Source organism: Nyctereutes procyonoides, unplaced genomic scaffold, assembly GCF_905146905.1.
Source record: "Nyctereutes procyonoides isolate TBG_1078 unplaced genomic scaffold, NYPRO_anot_genome, whole genome shotgun sequence".
NCBI lineage: Eukaryota > Metazoa > Chordata > Mammalia > Carnivora > Canidae > Nyctereutes > Nyctereutes procyonoides.
The window spans coordinates 19,814,567-19,835,860 of record NW_026575051.1 but is presented as its reverse complement, the minus strand read 5'-3'; the positions used below and the strand labels follow the sequence as shown (position 1 = coordinate 19,835,860).

General features: G+C 38.4%; 1 protein-coding gene across 1 annotated transcript; it reads right to left on the bottom strand.

Moving 5' to 3' along the window:
* Nucleotides 1–919: 919 nt before the first annotated feature.
* IL17A (interleukin 17A) lies at nt 920–8,393 on the bottom strand. The gene is made up of 3 exons (XM_055329756.1): nt 8,367–8,393; nt 2,370–2,572; nt 920–1,157 (listed from the first exon to the last, which is right to left on the bottom strand). Exons 1-3 carry the CDS (start codon nt 8,391–8,393, stop codon nt 920–922), a joined length of 468 nt encoding a protein of 155 aa, XP_055185731.1.
* Between the last annotated feature and the right edge of the window lie 12,901 nt (nt 8,394–21,294).

Below are 21,294 nucleotides of genomic sequence, written 5' to 3'. Positions count from 1 at the left end.
TGCTTGTGCCCATAGCATGGGCCAATAGTATGAAAGCCTCAGTCCTCTATTGTCTGGAAGGCTTATAGAATTGAGTACTTGGACTTGGGTTGGGTGGGAAGCTATTACTCAAAGGCATGCCTAGTTTTGTTCTGTCAGCAAAATTTCAAACTCTTTCAAATAGGGAAAAGCTGAGTTCTCTGAAGTACTTTTAATGAGAAAAAATGAGAAACCAATTTTCTTTCCAAACTTTATTACAAAATTTTTTTATTATGAGGGTTTAACAGAGCAGTTAGACTTGCCATCTCTCTTGTGAAACCTCAACAATTTACAAAATTAATAAATATGAAACTAGATTTAGTCTTTAGTCATTTTTTAATAGCCATGTCATCCACTTGTAAAGCACAAAGAGGAAAAAGCATCCTTTATCCATGTGTAATACAAACTCAGAAATTTTCAACCGCCATTGAATTCTCTGTAGGATTTCCCTAGGCAGAACAGATAATCACACTCTTTCACCTTTCTATAAAGACCTAAGAACATAAATAGATCCATAAATAGTTCATATAAATATAGATTTTACCTGTTAAATAATAAAATTATCAAGTCTGGAATCTGGTCTTAAAAAAGTACAAAATAAGGCATGTAATTCATTAAAATGGAAACTTTGGCCCCAAAGTTATCTCAGGGTCTATTAAATACATAAATAACTTAAAGCCCTTAGAAAAGCACATAAAAAGCAAAGTGGTACTCAGTGAAAACTTTCATCTTTGGGGAGAGGGAAGGCTCATTCAGATTTTATCTCTGCACAAAAGTGTTATCTCTGAAACTTCAATTGGATGAACTAGTTTAAGAACCCTAATGAGTTTAGCCAGAAATGGGGCTGGGTCTGCTTTCCCAGAAAGCCTGCTCTGGGGAGCTGGGATTAGATCAGAAGCTCTTAAGCCACATGACGAACAATGGGGGTGACACAGGTGCAGCCCACAGCCACCAGCATCTTCTCTAGCCGGAAGGAGTGGGGGCAGTGCTGCGACTCCCTTCGCAGAACCAGGATCTCTTGCTGGATGGGGACGGAGTTCATGTGGTAGTTTATGTTCCCTTCATTATTGACACAGCCCAAGTGGCGGCACTTCGCCTCCCAGATCACAGAGGGGTATCTCTCAGGGTCCTCATTGCGGCTGTAAGGAAGACAAAAGCAAGGGAGGAAGTGAATACCTGGTAAAGCAGGAAGGAAATCAGACAGGAATAAATGAAGGGAGGCAAATTCACAGGGTGACAAATGATAGGCATTGCAAATTCTTGAAGTATTGCTAGTCTGAAAAAGTAGTTTGGGGAAAACTTGGAGTTGTAAGCATATGAAATGTTACAGAAAAGAATGATCCATTTTTCCCAATTTCTTTGAAGACCAAACCAAATAAGATAGACTGCAGAGGGAATTTCAGTTTGATATAAAGGACAATTTCTTAGGGTCTGTTTAATAGAGAAAGGCCAAGGGAATCATCTAAGATTATGAGAGCCATTAATCTGATTTATTGAAGACTGTCTTTGAAGCAGGGAATTTTATCTGAAAGCACATTCATGGGAGAAAGCCCAGATCTGACACGAAGGATTGGAATCTCTATAACCTTCTCTTCCCTCTCTTCTCCAGCTGAGTGAATGACTTGTTTTGACTTTTGAACTGACTTATTTGAACTGTTCTTAGTAATGGGAGGAGAAGAAACCACAGTCAGGTGAATCTATAGTCATCACATAACTGAGGCTTATTTGCATGAAATCAAAGCACTAAAATCCATTTTGTATTTAGTCCTAATGGGGTCTAAATATTGGATTTATTAAGGTCATGGAAAATATAATAGGTCTGTTGGTGATATAGATAAAGACTATGTAACTCAAAAAGGGGTGGAAATATTCAACATGATATTTTTCTTCACTGGGATTCAAACTATGTTATTCCACTGCTAATCTGACAAAAAAAAAAAGACACAAGAATCCCAGTTAATTACTAGTTACTTTCAACAAATCATCTTAATGGTAGGTCTGGTAAAGAGAATTCAAGCATTAATCCTCTATGATAAATTTCTATTTTTAAAAAATAAATGAATAGATTTGGGGTATCATAAATATTAGAATAATGACCACCATTAATTTGAGTGGGTTTTTGGTGTTGGTGACACTGAGATCTAATGGATAGGTATTATGGGGGAGAGGTGGTCCTATGCTCTATCAAAGAAGTCTATCGAATAAAGTTTGAGAATCATTGCTTTGCACAATGGCCATTCCAGATTTGATTGATGATTTTGAGTAAAATAATCCTCAAGGTGACTTAACTGTCAATCTGATGCACAAAAGATAGAACAACACAGAGATTTTTATCTGGTGCCATTACGTACTGCAGATTCCAAGGTGAGGTAGATCGGTTGTAGTAATCTGAGGGCCTTCTGGAGTTCGTATTCCGGTTAAGGATATTTAGATTGACCTTCACATGCTGAGGAAAGTTCTTGTCCTCAGTATTTCGGCATCCTGGATTTTGTGGGAATGCTATTCCTGCCTTTATGATAGCCACCAGGCTCAGCAGCAGCAACAGTGACTGGAACTGAATGAGAAGGAGAGGTAGGAGATTGAATTAATGTATGGTTTTTGTTAACAAATTGTGAAGATCACTGTATTGTTAATCATAGAGAACGTACAGTCTGTAATAAATTTTCAGATCAGTAAGATGAAAAACTGGTTATATGACCAATTATATATAATAATGTTATAGACCATGGAGTGTTTACCAGTCTTAAACATTCTCCTTTCAATTGAAGAGAGATACCTTTTTTATTGGTTGGCAGTAATCTTAGTAAAAATGACAAGTCATCATCCTGTCAGTACATGGATCTCTGTCAGGCCATTAGATTAAAATGGCTTTGGTTTTATGGGAGAAAATGTCCTCCTATATCATTTATCTCTGTCCTAGCATTCTTGAAGTCCTATGTGAACCCAAATGCTCACCTTAGAAGAAAGGCCTGAAGAAAATGCATGTCATGTCACATCAGTATTCATGCAAGAAATGCTGGGCAGACATTCCACCCCAAACTGATCCCCCCCTTTACGATTTAATAGTGAAACTTGCAAATTCCAAAGATAAAGAGAAAATTCTTAAAGCAGCAAGAGACAAGAGATACCTAGCTTATACGGCGAGAAATATTAGATTAACAGAAGACCTCTCCACAGAGAACTGGCAGGCCAGAAAGGGATAGGAGGATATATTCAGAGTACTAAATGAGAAGAACATGCATCCAAGAATACTTTTTCTAGCAAGGCTCTCATTCAGAATAGAAGGAGAGATAAAGAGCTTCCAAGAGGGCAGCCCAGGTTGCTCAGTGGTTTAGCGCCGCCTTTAGCACAGGGCATGATCCTGGAGACCCAAGATCGAGTCCCACATCGGGCTTCCTGCATGGGGCCTACTTCTCCCTCTGCCTGTGTCTCTGCCTGTGTCTCTCTCTCTGTTTCTCATGAATAAATAAGTAAAATCTTTAAAAAAAAAAAAAAGGGCTTCCAAGGTAGGCAGAAACTGAAAGAATATGTGACCACCAAACCAGCTCTTCAAGAAATATTAAGGGGGAACTCTGTAAAAGAAAGAGGACACCCAAAAAAATACTCCACAAAAACAGGGGCTGAATAGGTATTATGATGACACTAAATTCACATCTTTCAATAGTAACTCTGAACGTGAATGGGCTTAATGATCCCATCAAAAGATGCAGGGTTTCAGAATGGATAAAAAAAAGCAAGGCCCATTTATTTGCTGTCTACAAGAGACTCGTTTTAGACCTCAGGACACCTACAGCCTGAAAATGAAAGGTTGGAGAACCATTTCCCATGCAAATGGTCCTCAAAAGAAAGCAAGGGTAGTAATCCCTATATCAGATAAATTAAAGTTTCTCCCAAAGACTGTAGTAAGATATGAAGAGGGACTCTATATCATACTTAAGGGATCTATCCAACAAGAGGACCTAACAATCATGAATATTTATACCCTTAATGTGGGATCTGCCAAGTATATCAATTAATAACCAAAGGAAAGACATACTTAGATAATAATACACTAATACTTGGAGACTTCAACACGGTTATTTCTGCAAATGACAGATATTCTAAGCATAATATCTCCAAAGAAACAAGAGCTTTAAATGATACACCAGACCAGATTGATTTCACAGATATTTACAGAACTTAACATCCAAAAGCAACTGAATACACATTCTTCTCAAATGCACATGGAACGTTCTCCAGAATAGACCACACACTGGGTCACAAATCAGGTCTCAACTGACCTGACCAAAAGATTGGGATTATCCCCTGCATATTTTCAGACCATAATTCTTTGAAACTTGAACTCAATCAAGAAGAAATTTGGAAGGAACTCAAACACATGGAGGTTAAAGAGCATCCTACTAAAAGATGAAAGGGTCAACCAGGAAATTAGAGAAGAATTAAAAAGATTCATGGAAACTAATGAGAATAAAGATACAACCATTCAAAATCTTTGGGATACAGCAAAAGCAGTCATAAGAGGGAAATACATGGCAATACAAGCATCCCTCAAAAAATTGGAAAAATCTCAAATACACAAACTAACCTTGCACCTAAAGGAATTGGAAAAAGAACAGCAAATAAAACCTACACCCAGCAGAAGAAGTGAGATAATAAAGATTCGAGCAGAACTCAATGAAATAGAGACTAGAATTGTAGAACATATCAACAAAACCAGGAGTTGGTTCTTTGAAAGAATTCATAAGATAGATAAACCATTAGCTAGCCTTATTAAAAACAAAAGAGAAAAGACTCAAATTAATAAAATCACGAATGAACAAGGAGAGATCACAACCGATGCCAAGGAAATGCAAACGATTTAAAAAACATATTATGAGCAGCTATATGCCAATAAATTAGGCAATCTAGATGAAATGGACACATTTCTAGAAAACCACAAACTACCAAAACTGGAACAGGAAGAAATAGAAAACCTGAACAGGCCAATAACCAGGGAGAAAATTGAAGCAGTCATCCAAAACCTCCCAAAACACAAAGTCCAGGGCCAGATGGCTTCCCAGGGGAATTCTATCAAATGTTTAAAGAAGAAAACAATACCTATTCTACTAAAACTGTTCCAAAATATAGAAAGGGATGGGATACTTCCAAACTCGTTCTATGAGGCCAGCATCACCTTAATTCCAAAACCAGACAAAGACCCCACCAAAAAGGAGAATTATAGACCACTATCTCCAATGAACACAGATGCAAAAATTCTCAACAAGATACTAGCCAATAGGATCCAACAGTACATTAAGAAGAGTATTCACCATGACCAAGTGGGATCTCCCAAGGATGCAAGGCTGGTTCAACACTTGTAAAGCAATCAACATGATAGATCATATCAACAAGAGAAAAAACAAGAACCTCTCAATAGATGCAGAGAAAGCATTTGACAAAATACAGCATCCATTCCTGATCAAAACTCTTCAGAGTGTAGGGATAGAGGGAACATTCCTCAGCATCTTAAAAGCCATCTACGAAAAGCCCACAGCAAATACCCTTCTCAATGGGGAAGCACTGGGAGCCTTTCCCCTAAGATCAGGAACATGACAGGGATGTCCACTCTCACCACTGCTATTTAACATAGTGCTAGAAGTCCTAGCCTCAGCAGTCAGACAACAGAAAGTAATAAAAGGCATTCAAATTGGCAGAGAAGAAGTGAAACTCTCCCTCTTTGCAGATGACATGATACTGTACATAGAAAACCCAAAAGCCTCCACCTCAAGATTGCAAGAACTCATAAGCAATTCGGCAGTGTGGCAGGATACAAAATCAAAGCCCAGAAATCAGTGGCATTTCCATACACTAACAATGAAACTGAAGAAAGAGAAATTAAGGAGTCAATATCATTTACAATTGCACCCCAAAGCATAAGATACCTAGGAATAAACCTACCCAAAGAGATAAAGGATCTATACCCTAAACACTACAGAGCACTTCTGAAAGAAATTGATGGAGACACAAAGAGATGGAAAAACATTCTATGCTCATGGAATGGAAGAATTAATATTGTGAAAATGTCAGTGTTACTCAGGACAATTTACATGTTCAATGCAGTCCCTATGAAGATACCATGAACTTTCTTCAGAGAGTTGGTACAAATCATTTTAAGATTTGTGTGGAATCAGAAAAGACCCCAAATAGCCAGGGGGATATTGAAAAAGAAAACCATATCTGGGGGCATCACAATGCCAGATTTCAAGTTGTACTACAAAGCTGTGTTCATCAAGACAGTGTGGTACTGGCACAAAAACAGACACATAGATCAATGGAACAGAATAGAGAATCCAGAAGTGGACCCTCAACTCTGGTCAACTAATATTTGACAAAGCAGGACAGACTATCCACTGGCAAGAGGACAGTCTTTTTAATAAATGGTGCTGGGAAAATTGGACAACCACCTGCAGAAGAATGGATGAAAGATCTACATGTGAGACAAGAATCCATCAAAATCCTAGAAGAGAACACAGGCAGCATCCTTTTTGAACTTGGCCACAGTAACTTCTTGCAAGATACATCTATGAAGGCAAGGGAAGCAAAAGCAAAAATGAATTATTGGGACTTCATCAAGATCAAAAGCTTCTGCACAGCAAAAGAAACAGTCAACAAAACTAAAAGACAACCTACAGAATGGGAGAAGATATTTGCAAATGACCTATCAGATAAAGGGCTAGTATCCAAGATCTATAAAGAACTTATTAAACTCAACAGCAAAGAAACAAAACAATCCAATCATGAAATGGGCAAAATACATGAACAGATATTTCACAGAGGAAAACATAGACACGGCCAACAAGCACATGAGAAAATGCTCAGAATCACTTGCCATCAGGGAAATACAAATCAAAACCGCTATGAAATACCACCTCACACCAGTGAGAATGGAGAAAATTAACAAGACAGGAAACAACAAATGTTGGAGAGGATGTGGAGAAAGGGGAACCGTCTTGCACTGTTGGAATGTGAACTGGTGCAGCCACTCTGGAAAACTGTGTGGAGGTTCCTCCATAGTTAAAAATAGACCTGCCCTACGACCCAGCAACTGCACTGCTGGGGATTTACCCCAAATATACAGATGCAGTGAAAGACCGATGAGAAACCTGCACCCCAATGTTTACAGCAGCAATGTCCACAATAGCCAAACTGTGGAAGGAGCCTCGGTGTCCATCGAAAGATGAATGGGTAAAGAAGATGTGGTTTATGTATACAATGGAATATTACTCAGCCATTAGAAATGACAAATACCCGCCACTTGCTTCTACATGGATGGAACTGGAGGGTATTATGTTGAGTGAAGTAAGTCAATTGGAGAAGGACAAACATTATATGGTCTCATTCATTTGGGGGAATATAAAAAATAGGGAAAGGGAATAAAGGGGAAAGGAGAGAAAATGAGTGGGAAATATCAGAGGAGACAGAACATGAGAGACTCCTAACTCTGGGAAATGAACAAGGGGTAGAGGAAGGGGAGGTGGGCGGGGGGATAGGGTGACGGGGTGACAGGCACTGAGGGGGGCACTTGGCAGGATGAGCACTGGGTTGTATGCTATATTTTGGCAAATCAAACTCCAATAAAAATATACAAAAAATAAAGATACTTTACTCTAAACCATAGTTACATGTGTATCTATTAGAATAAGTAGGTTTGGCATATAAGACTATGGTATAATAGGAGCACCTGAGTGGCTCAGTAGGTCTGATTTTGGCTGTGTCTGACTCTGGATTTTGGCTCAGGTCATGATCTCAGGGTCCTGAGATTGAACCCTATGTTGGGCTCCATGTTCACTGGGGATTCTGCTGGAGATTCTCTCCCTCTCTTTTTGCCCCTCCTCCATCTCCCTTCTAAAATAAATAAATAAATCCTTTTTAAAAAGGCTGTGGTATAATAATAGAATAATGGAAAGGAAAATCAGTGCTGCAATTAGTTAAATTCTCAAGGATACTGTCCTATTTTATTAGGGAATAAAGAAAAATGCTGTGGGAGAATTATATTAAGTCCCTTGTACTCAGAAAAGCAGATTTTCAATAAACAGTCTTTCTCACTTCACAGCATCATGTGACACTTCTCATGTGGTTTAGCCTTAATCTAGCTATCTTTCAGTTTTAATCTCATCTTTCAAACTGATGTATATCAGTTCTTGAAAATGCTATAAAATGACAAGTATCTACCAAAGCTTTTGTTTCCTATCCTGTGTATGCAGCATTCTTGGATCTCCATAGTTGGAATCCAGAATGTCAAGCCTGCAGTCCAAAAACATTATCTGGTCCAAATCAACAAAAGCATTGCATATTAGTGTAGGACTCACCATGGATGAAGTTGTCACCAGAGTCATTGTAGTTTCTCCCAATTCACTGGAGATGGATGAGCTTGTGCCTGTTGTGAAATGGACAAAGTGTAGCGCTATCTTCTCCGTTTTTATAGGACTTTGCTCCTCTGTGGTCACTTACGTTGACGTGTTAGAGTGGGTTCAAGGATGACACCATTTTAGTTCAAAGTTCCATCCTCAAATGAGGTCAGAGAAATTTCCTTTCGTGATGGGTAAAGAAGAAAATGTAGCTGGCTCAGGTTTGAATATCTCTTGAGATGGGGGAATGCAGGATTGAGAATTAGGATGCCTGGGACACTGGACAAAAGTCACTTTTGTGTCCATTGCAGCTCTGCCATTAATTACACATGGCCTTGGTTACCTCATTACCTTGAAGTTCAATTTCCATTTTAATAGAGTGAGTTTTTGAGGCACCCAAACTCAAATTGAGATGGCTCAGTGGTTGAGCATCTGCCTTTGGTTCAGGTTGTGATCCTGGGGTCCTGGGATTGACAGAGACAGAAAGAGAGAGAGAGATTGAGAGGGAGAGAATATGAGCAGGCAGAAGCAGGAGTGAGAGCAGGAGAGGGAGAAGGAGACTCCTCACTGAGCAGGGAACCTGATGTGGGTTTCGATCCCAGAACTCTGAGATCACGACCTGAGCCAAAGGCAGATGCTTTTGAGCCACCTAGGTGCACTATTCTACAGCCTTTTTAAATAAAAAATAACAATAGTCTGTCTCAGTATAGGAAGAGGCCCTGTGCCATCAATAGTGATCAATATGTGTTAACATTTGAGGTGATGGCTATCCAAAGATGTGCATGCCATTTTATTTAATGCCATGAACGTCAATAGCAAAATTCCTTTTCTCTTGATTTTTTAAATTTTTAAAAATTTTTAAAAATTTTTTAAATTTTAAAATTTTTTATATAAATTTATTTTTTATTGGTGTTCAATTTGCCAACATACAGAATAACACCCAGTGCTCATCCCATCAAGTGCCCACCTCAGTGTCCATCACCCAGTCACCCCCACCCCCCCACCTCCCCTTCCACCACCCCTTGTTCGTTTTCCAGAGTTAGGGGTCTTTCATGTTCTGTCTCCCTTTCTGATATTTCCCACTTATTTTTTCTCCTTTTCCCTTTATTCCCTTTCACTATTTTTTATATTCCCCAAATGAATGAGACCATATAATGTTTGTCCTTCTCTGATTGACTTATTTCACTCAGCATAATACCCTCCAGTTCCAATGGATAAAGAAGATGTGGTCGATGTATACAATGGAGCATTACTCAGCCATTAGAAATGACAAATTTGCTTCGACGTGGATGGAACTGGAGGGTATTTTTAAATTTTAAATTTGCTTCGACAAATTTGCTTCGACAAAATGACCATTTGCTTCGACGTGGATGGAACTGGAGGGTATTTTTAAATTTTAAAAAATTATTTATATAGGAGATACACACACACACACACACACAGAGAGAGAGAGAGAGGCAGAGACATAGGCAGAGGGAGAAGCAGGTTTCATGCAGGGAGCCCACTGTGGGACTCGATCCCAGAACTCTGGGATCATACTCCATCCCAGAACTCTGGGATCATGCCCCAAGCTAAAGGCAGTTGCTCAACTGTTGAGCCACCCAGGAGTCCCCTTTTCTCTTGATTTTGATCTAATAGAGAGAGGAAATAGCTGTAGTGTATCCTCTTGAGTTTTATTTATTTTTATTTTTTAAAGATTCTTATTTATTTATTCATGAGAGACACACAGAGAGAGGCAGAGACAAAGACAGAGGGAGAAGCAGGCTCCCTGCAGGAAGCCTGATGTGGAATTTGGTGCCAGGACCCTGGAATTACAACCTGGGCCAAAGGCAGATGCTCAGCCACTGAGTCATCCATGTGCCCCTCCTCTTGAGTTTAAAAGTAAAACCCAGATTTTACTTTGAAAATGGGCTAACATCAGCAAGCAACATCAGACACTTCAAATGAAAACATGATATTAAGGGAGAATGTTTGTGATAGTCATCTGGAAGGCCTTAGAGAATTGCCAAAGTCAGGATTTAATTGAGATCCAGATTTATATTCAGCTTATCAAGGTCTAGATTATCTATCCCCAACTTCAAAATATTAATGGTATTATGTACCAGAGGCTCAGCTTTGAGCTTAAACCTTTGTCTCATAAGAAGCAGGACTTACTATATATGAATTTAATATGATTTATTAACTAGGAAATAAGTCTTAATGTCAACCTGATAGTATCTTTGTTCCTCTCCAGCATATTATTGTTAGGTATCCACAGTGGCTGTGTTTCTAAGGGTCATCCTGAATGATGAATTGTTGGGTGGGGATATTGTAGAGGTAGGTTCCTCTGGAATCCCTGTTGGAGGAATTTCTCCTCCTTAGTGACATGATGGATTGAAGAAATGATTGACAATGAGGACATCTGAACAGGGTGATTGTTAATAGGCTGGTGAAGGCTGAGAGATGAGAGACAGAGTCCTCTTCAACATTTGGATTCTGTTTTATCACCATTGGTCATTCCAACTCTTGGGGGGTTGTTCTTCCCTGATGAAGATCTGTGTGAGCAGCTTCTTTGAGAACTTATTTTCTTCTACTTTTGATTTTTGATACTGCCCCATATGTAGTCCATACAAGACTACTTTATCTGATGGAATCAGATCATAAAACTGTTTGAACATCTTTACAAAATAAACCTAATCTGTATGGTCAAAACAACCACTACATTATCCATGTGAGATATTTGACTCTGTTCCTGGTAACTTACAAATAATGCATAATGACTTTATCATTTATCTCAGAAACAAGACTCTCTTTACACATCTTTTCCAGCCCTAAAGCACTGAGATAATGCCTGGAATCTCTGTAAAAGACCGAGTCATGCAAGAAGGAAGATACCTCACAGTACGTCATCTTAAAACAACCGCAATCTATCAGTGTTTCCCCAATCTCTACGTTAAAATCCACAATCAAACACATCATATAAGCATGTCAATTTCTCCTTTGAGTAATAACTGTTAACCTCATGGAAACCAAGCCTCCTCCTTAGGTGGGTTTCTCACTAGCCTTTTACTGAAACACTGATTTAAAGTGGGTCAGGAAACTTTCCATTTCTTTTTCGAACAAATAAATTTAGAATTCTATAACTATACATTAGCAGGCACATGCAAATTTGTTTTACGGTGGCCTTCCCTTTGGTAATGCTGACTTCATCTTATACCCCGAGAATCAAGGTCAGCAAATGATTGAAGTTTCAAGTCTGAACGGATGTCGCTGAAAAGTAAGGTCTAAAATTAAACAAGCAAATCAAACCGCACACTAAGGGTGGGCTACCAAGATAACATCGTTATTTTCTGTTCAGAAATTTTGAAGCTAATGTGATTTAGAGACAACCTCAGAACGTATTTAAAAAGAAGCATATAGCATATGAATTGCTGACTGGTTTTTCTTCTCTAGGAAATACAAAGCATGATACGGTGATGTGGCAACTCTGTGACTAGGAAAAATGGTAAAATCAATAGACAAGTCCAATAAAAGCCAATATAGTTACTCTAGTTGAGGTTTACATTTGCCTCTGAGCTTCCTGGTAGCCAAATCAAAAAAGTAGATACACTCAGTTACATAGTTCTCATTATGAGAAAGGAAAAAGCTAGCTAACTTCTTAGAGGAGATGGGAGTTTTTCCTATAGTTAAATTTTGAAGAGAAATTTTTGTCTGGGGCTTTTAAAGGGCTCTTGTTTAGTATATTGGTTAAGGACAAGTTTTTGACAGTAGACATTCCCGTAATCAGATCTCAGCTCCATATTAGTAGCTGTGTGCCTTTGGGAAAATTATATCTCCTGTGACTCAGTTTCTATACCAACAAAACGGAGATAATAAAACATGACTCATAAAGAGTGGTGAGGAATGAATTAGATAATATTTGTGGGATAATATATATGTGTATTAAGTGCTCACTTAATGTTGGTAAAATGTTAACTTATATCAGAATGTCAGGGCATGAGAATTTGTTAGATTTTGTCAAACTTTTTTTGAGAAAAGAGCCATTGGTTCTGAGGGATACTACATGTCTGATCACTTGAATGTCTATTCCGTGAGGATAGGGGAATTTCTTCAGGATTTCATAATGGTCTGGATGAAATAGCCATCCATCCAATGAATGTTTCTCAAGTACCCATTACATGCCAGGCACAGTGCTAAGCTCTGAGGATACAGTAGGGTAGAAAGAGAAAAGGTCCTGTTTCAAGAGGCTGACATGCAGGGTAATCCAGGACCTATATTCATGTTCTGTGCTTACCAGATTATTTGCTAATAATAAAGTAGGCTTTTTAGGTGTTTAGATAACCTGAAAACCAGTGCCCTGGACAGTAGAAACAGGCATTCTGATTAGTACAAAGAATAGTTCCTGTTATGACTTATTAATTTGTCCTTCTGGTTTATATACTATTGTACTGTCAATAAAGGAATTTCAAGGTTTATATATATTGTATTGAACTTAGTGAAAGGGAATATAAGGGAAGGGAGAAGAAATGTGTGGGAAATATCAGAAAGGGAGACAGAACATAAAGACTCCTAACTCTGGGAAACGAACTAGGGGTGGTGGAGGGGGAGGAGGGCGGGGGGTGGGGGTGAGTGGGTGACGGGCACTGAGGGGGCACTTGACAGGATGAGCACTGGGTGTTATTCTGTATGTTGGCAAATTGAACACCAATAAAAAATAAATTTATTATAAAAAAGAGCTGCCATCCCATATATATTTACCAATATATTTTCTATTATCTATCTATCTATCTATCTATCTATCTATCTATCTATCTATCTATCATCTATCTATCTATCATCTATCATCTATCTATCATCTATCATCTATCTATCATCATATACCTTTCTACACACGTACACACACACACACACACACACACACACACACAGTTCTTTCAGACCATGAAAGTGATATATGCTCATTTATTATACAAAATAGTGAGGTGGGGAGGGAGGCAAGATGGCAGAAGAGTAGGGGTCCTTGTTTTATCGGGTCCCCCAAACTTAAACCTAGATAACTTTCAAACCATCCTGAACATCTATGAATTCAACCTGAGATGTAAAGAGAGAAGATCTAGAATGCTACAGAGAGAAAAGTGAACACTTCCTACAAGGTAGGAGTGTGGAGAGAGGAACAGAGTGGATATATCAGAAAATAAACAGCTGTGGGTGGGAGGGAGCCTCGGTAAGCCACTGCAGGAAGGTGGTGCGGTGCACAACGGGGAGATTTAGAAATCTCCTGAGAGTGTTTTCCATGTCTGAAAAGTGCTCAGTAGGGAAATAGGGTAGATCACAGGAGGGGCAGTAAAATCTCAATATTCCTGGAGAAATAGTAAGAATAGGGTAGTCTGGGAGAAAGCTCACCGCAAACTGTGGTCAGATCGTAGAAGGGAAGCCTCCTACGTCCCGGTAAAGGGCTGGAATGCAGCCACCCTCCAAGGGCATCCGGGAGAGGCAGATCAGAGGCTCAAGTCCAGTGGTGCAGGGCTCTCTGTCCCAATGCCCAGCAGTGGATAGAAGTGAACAATCCTCTGTTCACTGTTCCCTCCGGTACAGGCAGAACCAGGAAGGGCTTAAGATGGCAAAAGCTATCCTGCCGCTAATCGCCCTTCATTTGGTGCAGATCAGTGCCCCTGCACCTGCCTCCAGGGGGGATCTAAGCCAGTGTGCACCTACAGACTGTAGTTCGGGACATGAGGGGAGCTCTTGGCTCTGGGGTTGGAGATCTGGCTGCCACCCTTCTTTCTTTCTTTTTTCTCTTTTCATCTGGAAGAGGAGAGCCTCTAGGGAACAAAGGCCTCACAGGACAAGTAGCTTTACATGGAGTCCTGCCACTTGACAAAGGGCACGGCATCTCTGCTCAGGCACAGGCACTGGCACCTGAGAATCAGTGGAGCTGACCCCTCCCCCAGAAGAACTGCTGGAAGAGCAGGGGAAGAGCAATTTTACTGACCAAGCAGCCCTGGAAAATTCCAGGACTTTTTTTTTTCTTTTTCTTTTTTAATCCAACAGTTTATTAAAGTTACATTTAAAGTTACAGGCAAAAAAAAAATAAAAAAATAAAGTTACAGGCATTCATGTTGTCCACAAATTTTCCAGAGAACATCATTCTAGTTTTAGCTAAGTCAATATTTGCTATCTTGTTAAGTACCATGCACACTTCCAGATGCTAATTTTTGGTTATTTGACCATTCAGTGGGTAAGGAGGTAGGTATTCACCTCTAAAAATGAAAAACAAGAGAACAGCACATTGATAAACCAGTCCCCCCAAAAAATTCAACCCAACTTTACTAGTGTAGATCTCTCTAAACTTGTTAACTCATACTTAATTCTGCAAATCCACTCAGTAGTAATTGCCAATGTCACCTCTGCCTTCATCCAGTATTGACTTGGCTGTTTTAGAACTCTGTAGAAATAAACATTAACTTATAGAAAACTCATAGCAATGCAAATAATTCTTTCATGTAGACATGTACATAAATTTCATTCAGTGAAATTTCAAGTGAACACCCTGAATAAGAGGATCCATTTCCCAGATGGCTTTTCCATTCTTATGTCTGGTGCTTTGGTGTGGATGGCTGGAGGACTGGACTCAGCTGCTGCAGTTGACGAGTGAACCTACATGTGGGCTTTTAGGTGGTTTGGAATTCTCAGAACTTCACAGCTGTGTCTCAGGAGAAATCATCTAGAGACCAATTATTGCAAAGGACCAAAGCAGAAACTGCAAGTCTCATTTTGACCTCACTGCAGAATTTATATTTCTTTCTGGTCAAAAATTTCCAGTATTATTTCTTTTTTTCTGCCTTAACTACAGTATTTTATCAACTCTTAATTTTTAAGTTTTTTCTTTTTTGACTTTCATATATTACAATTACATGTCATAGATATAGTCTTCATTTTTGAATTTCTTTCACCTATTCAATTTAAATTTGTAGATATATAAGCTATGGATGTGGGTTCTTTTTGGTCTTGTTTTGTTTTTTAATTTTGGAATTTAGTATCTTCTAGAATATGGACCAAAATACATTCAGAACCAAGTGGGGCACACTGCTGGTCCATTCTGTGAAATTACAAATTGGATGCTCTAGCTGCTAGGGTTAATGAGGTAGAAGAGAGAGTGAGTAAAAAGAAGACAAGTTGATGGAAAGGAAGGAAGCTGAGGAAAAAAAGAGAAAAACAATTAAGAAGCATGAGGAGAGGCTTCAGGAAATAAATGATAGCTTGAGAAGGAATAATATTCGTCTTATTGGGATTCCAGAAGATGTAGAGAGAGAGAGAGAGAGAAGTACATTTGAACAAATCATAGCTGAGAACTTCCCTAACCTGGGGAAGGAAATAGGCACTTATACCTGAGAGATAGAGAGGAACACCCCAAATAAACAAAAACAATCATTACCCCAACATATAATAGTGAAGCTTGAAAATTTCAGAGATAAAGAGAAAATCCTAAAAGCAGCTCAAGACAAGAGATTCCTAACCTAATGGGGGAGAAATATGAGATTAACAGCAAACCTACCTAGAGACCTGATAGGCCAGAAAGGGCTGGCATGATATATTCAGGGTACTAAATGAGAACAACATGCAGCCAAGTATACTTTATCCAGCAAGGCTGTCATTCAGAATAGTAGGAGACATAAAGAGAGATCTCCTTATCTCTAAAGAGGAAGGAATTGAAAGAATAGATAGGAATTGAAAGAATATAAGACCACCAAACTGGCTCTGCAAGAAATATCTAGGGGGACCCTGTAAGTGAGGGAGGGAGCCAAAAAAAAAAACAATCTGAAGGAACAGGGACTGTATAGGTAAAACTATGACATAAATTCATATATTTTAATAGTCTGAACATGAATGCGCTAAATGACCCAATCAAAAGACACAGGGTATTGGACTGGATAAAAAAACAAGATCCATCTCTGTCCTATCTACAAGAGACTCGTTTTAGACCTAAGGACACCTCCAGGCCTAAAATGAGGGGATGGAGAACCATTTACCATTCAAATGGCCTTCAAAAGAAAGCTGGGGTAGCAATCCTCATATCAAATAAATTAGATTTTATACCAAAGACTGTAATAAGAGATGAAGAGGGGCACTATATCATACTTAAAGGGTCTATCCAACAAGAAGACCTAACAATTATGAATATTTATGCCCATAATCAATCATGCTAAGTATATCAATCAACTGATAGCCAAAGTAAACAGATACATAGGTAATATAGATAATACTACATTAATAGTAGGAGACTTCAACATGGCACTCTCAGCAAAGGACAGATCTTCTAAGAAGAACATCATCAAAGAATCAAGGGCCTTGAATAACACACTGGACCAAATGGATGTCACAGATATATACAGAACATTCCATCCTAATGCAACTGAAATCATAGTCTTCTCAAGTGCACATGGAACGTTCTCCAGAATAGATCACATACTGGGTCACAAATCAGGTCTCAACCAGTACCAAAAGATTGGGATTACCTCCTGCATGTTTTCAGATCACAATGCTTTGAAACTAGAACTGAATCACAAGAAATTTGGAAGGAACTCAAACACTTGGAGGTTAAAGAGCATCCTACAAAAAGATGAATGGGTCAACTAGGAAATTAGAGAAGAATTTAAAAGATTCATGGAAACTAACAACAATGAAAGTACAACTGTTCAAAGTCTTTGGGATACATCAAAGGTGGTCCTAAGAGAGAAATACATGTCAATACAAGCCTCCCTCAAAAAATTGGAAAAAATTCAAATACACAAGCTAACCTCACACCTAATGGAACTGAAGAAAGAACAGCAAATAAAACCCAAGCCAAGCAGAAGAAGAGAGATAATAAAGATTAGAGCAGAACTCAATGAAACAGAGACCAGAAGAACTGTAGAACAGATAATCAAAACCAGGAACTGGTTCTTCAAGAGAATTAATAAGACAGATAAACCCCTAGCCAGACTTACTAAAAAGAAAAAAGACTCAATAAAATCATGAATGAAAGAGGAGAGATCACAACCAATACCAAGGAAATACAGATGATTTTTAAAATGTATTATGAGCAACTATATGTCACCAAATTCGGCAATCTGGAAGACATGAATGCATTCCTGGAAATTATAAATTACCAAAAGTGAAGCAGGAAGAAATAGAAAACTTGAACAGGCCAATAACCAGTGAGGAAATTAAAGCAGTCATCAAAAACCTCCCAAGAAACAAAAGTCCAGGGATAGATGGCTTCCCAGGAGAATCCTACCAAACATTAAAAGAAGAAATAATGCCTATTCTACTAACACTGTTTCAAAGGAGAGAAATGGAGGGACTACTTCCAAACTCATTCTATGAGGCCAGCATTACCTTGATCCCAAAACCAGACAAAGATACCACCAAAAAGGAGAATTACAGATCACTATTTCTGATGAAAGTGGATACAAAAATTCTCACCAACATACTAGCCAATAGGATCCTACGGTACATTAAGAGGATTATTCGTCACTACCAAGTGAGATTTATCCCTGGGATGCAAGGGTGGTTCAACATTCACAACACAATCAGTGTGATAGATCACCTCAATAAAAGAGAATACAAGAACCATATCATCCTCTGAATAGATGCAGAGAAAGCATTTGACAAAATACAGCATCCATTCCTGATTTAAACTCTTCAAACTGTAGGGATACAGGGAACAGTCCTCAATATCATAAAAGCCATTTAGGAAAAGCCCACAGTGAATGTCATTCTCAATGGGGAAACACTGAGAGCCTTTCCCCTAAGATCAGGAACATGACAGTGATGTCCACTCTCATCACTGTTATCCAACGTAGTACTACGAGTCCTAGCCTCAACAATCAGACAACAAAAAGAAATAAAAGGCATTCAAATTGGCAAAGAAGAAGTCAAACTCTCCCTCTATGCAGATGACATGATGCTGTACATAGAAAACCCAAAAGACTCCACCCCAAGATTGCTAGAACTCATACAGCAATTCGGCAGTGTGGCAGGATACAAAATCAATGCCCAGAAATCAGTTGCAGTTCTATACACTAACAATGAGACTGAAGAAAGAGAAATTAAGGAGTCAATTCCATTTATAACTGCACCCAAAATCATAAGATACCTAGGAATAAAACTAAACAAAGAAGTAAAGGATGTATACTCTAAAAACTCAGACACTTATGAAAGAAATCGAAGAAGATGCAAATAGATGGAAAACATTCTATGCTCATGGATTGGAAGAATAAATATTGTGCAGATGTCTATGCTACCCAGAGCAGTTTGCACATTCAATGCAATCCCTACCAAAATTCCAGGGATTGTCTTCATAAAGTTGTAACAAATCATCTTAAGATTTGTATGGAACCAGAAAAGTTTCCAAATAGCCAGAGGAATGTTGAAAAAAGAAAACGAAAACTAGGGGTGTCACAGTGCCTGACTTCAAGTTGTACCACAAAGCTGTGATCATCAAGACAGTGTGGTACTGGCACAAAGACACATAGATCAATGGAACAGAATAGAGAACCCAGAAATGGGCCCTCAACTCTGGTCAACTCACCTTCGACAAAGCAGGAAAGAATACCCACTGGAAAAAACAAAACAAAACAGTCTGTTCGATAAATGGTGCTGGGAAAAGTGGACAGCCACATGAAGAAGAATGAAACTAGACCATTCTCTTATACCATACACAAAGATAAACTCCAAATGGATGAAAGATCTAAATGTGAGACAAGAATCCATCAAAATCCTAGAGGAGAACACAGGCAACACCCTTTTTGAACTTGGCCACAGTAACTTCTTGCAAGATGCATCTATGAAGATAAGAGAAACAGAAGCAAAAATAAATTATTGGGACTTAATCAAATAAAAAAGGTTCTACACAGCAAAGGAAACAATCAACAAAACTACAAGACAACCTACATAATGGGAGAAGATATTTGCAAATGACATATCAGATAAAGGACTAGTAGCCAAGATCTATAAAGAATTTATCAAACTCAACACTGAAGAAACAAACAATCCAGTCATGATATGGGCAGAAGACATGAACAGACATTTCTCCAAAAAAACCTACACATGGCCAACAAGCACTTGAGAAAATGTTCTGCATCACTTGCCATCAGGGAAATACAAATCAAAACCACAATAAGATACCACCAAATGTATATATATTTATCCTGCAATATGTGTGTGGTGTGTGTGTGCTTGAGTGTGTGTGTGTTTCCAAAATGCTGGGCAGAACTGTCCACATGCCACTGGTAGCACTGGAAGCTAACTCTGAGCACTCACCATTTTTCTAGTGGAGTATTACAATGGATTATAATACCATGTATGCTAGTGGTTACAATGGAGTATTAGTCAATCATCAGAAAGGATGAATACATACCATTTTCTTCAATGTGGATGGAACTGGAAGGTATTATGCTGAGTGAAATCAGTCCATTGGAGAACGACAATTATCAAATGATTTCACTCATGTGTGAAATATAAGAAATAGTGAAAGGGACTCTAAGGGAAGGAGGGGAAACTGAGTGGGGAAAAATTAGAGAAGAAGATAAACCATGAGAGTCTCCTAACTCTGGGAAACAAGAAAAAAGGGTTGCAAAGGGGGAGGAGAGTGGGAGGATGGGGTAACTGGATGGTGGGCACTTGATGGGATGAACACTGGGTGTTATACTATATGTTGGCAAATTGAATTTAAATAAAATATTGAAGAAAATTTCCCCAAATACTGGGGTGAATGAAGAAAGTAAAGTAAAAATTAAAACGAAGAAAGCCAAATTAATCCATAATCCTAATTCTTAGAAATAAGCTTGGAGTATACTGCTCCTGTAATTTTACAAGACTGTGATCATTTTAGGTGTATTGTTCAGGTTTTGTTGGTGTTGTTTTAGTTTTTAAAAATACATTTAAAAAACTCTGAATATTTTATGTAATGAATTGGGCCATGTTATAATACTGTTTTGTAACTTGTTTTCTCACCTCACAGTACAGTCTAAACATTTTGTCCTCATAAGCTTCTTTTTGTTTGTGTGTGTGTTTGAAACACATTGGCTACCTAACCTCCTGAGAAATGAGTGAACAGCAAACCATTTAACCGATGGCCAATTGTTAAATATTTTAGCAGCTTCTAAATTTTCATTATGACTTTGACTTCCCTATTTCATCCCCCCATAGCAGTGACATTCCTACTACCTGGGTGCTCAGTAGAATTCCTGTGGAGTTCTACACTTCCAAAGTGACTGAATTTGACTGAAACCAATGTTCTCAGGATGTAAAAACAACGAAATAGAAAGGCCCACAGGGTTATACATGCTTGGTTGTGAAAGTAGGGTGACCTTTGTGAATTCATAACACTTTGATGATGGCTTGACTCAGAGAGAAGCAACTCCAACTCAAGTGTTAGAAAAGAACAACTTAATCACAAAACCCAACAGGATGGGTTAGAAGAGAGAAGTTTGCTCTGTAGTCACAGTAGTATGAAAAGTGTAATGATAATGGGACACATTCAGTATTTTAATTGTTATGGCAGATAAATCATTAAATGAAAGGATTGATTTGTTCAGGCATCACTGCATTGCAATTTTCTGACTTTCCTATGGTGGAAAAAGGAGTGAATATTTTGGGTCAAAATACTTCCTCAGCAATTTTTGCTTGGTAAGAATAAATAGAAATTGTGTTAATGTTAACAGATTTGTTAAGGAAAGCATGCCATCTGTCCACAACAATATGAATATAATGTATTGTAATCTATTCATAGATGGATGACAATAACATATAATAATAAAAATAATGCTGAAGATAAATTGACAGAAATCTATAAAGCTTCTTAAAAATCCTAGGTGGTTTTATTACAAGGGCAATAGCCATTAAAGTCATCAACAAAAATATTGAC

Bases quoted from the DNA above. Each gene is read 5' to 3' on its own strand.
- IL17A (XM_055329756.1), bottom strand. From the start codon at position 8,393: ATGACTCTGGTGACAACTTCATCCATG. The intron at 2,573-8,366 runs GTGAGTCCTACA...CTTCTCATTCAG, and splicing joins TGGTGACAACTTCATCCATG to TTCCAGTCACTGTTGCTGCT. The intron at 1,158-2,369 runs GTACGTAATGGC...TCTTCCTTACAG, and splicing joins ACCTCACCTTGGAATCTGCA to CCGCAATGAGGACCCTGAGA.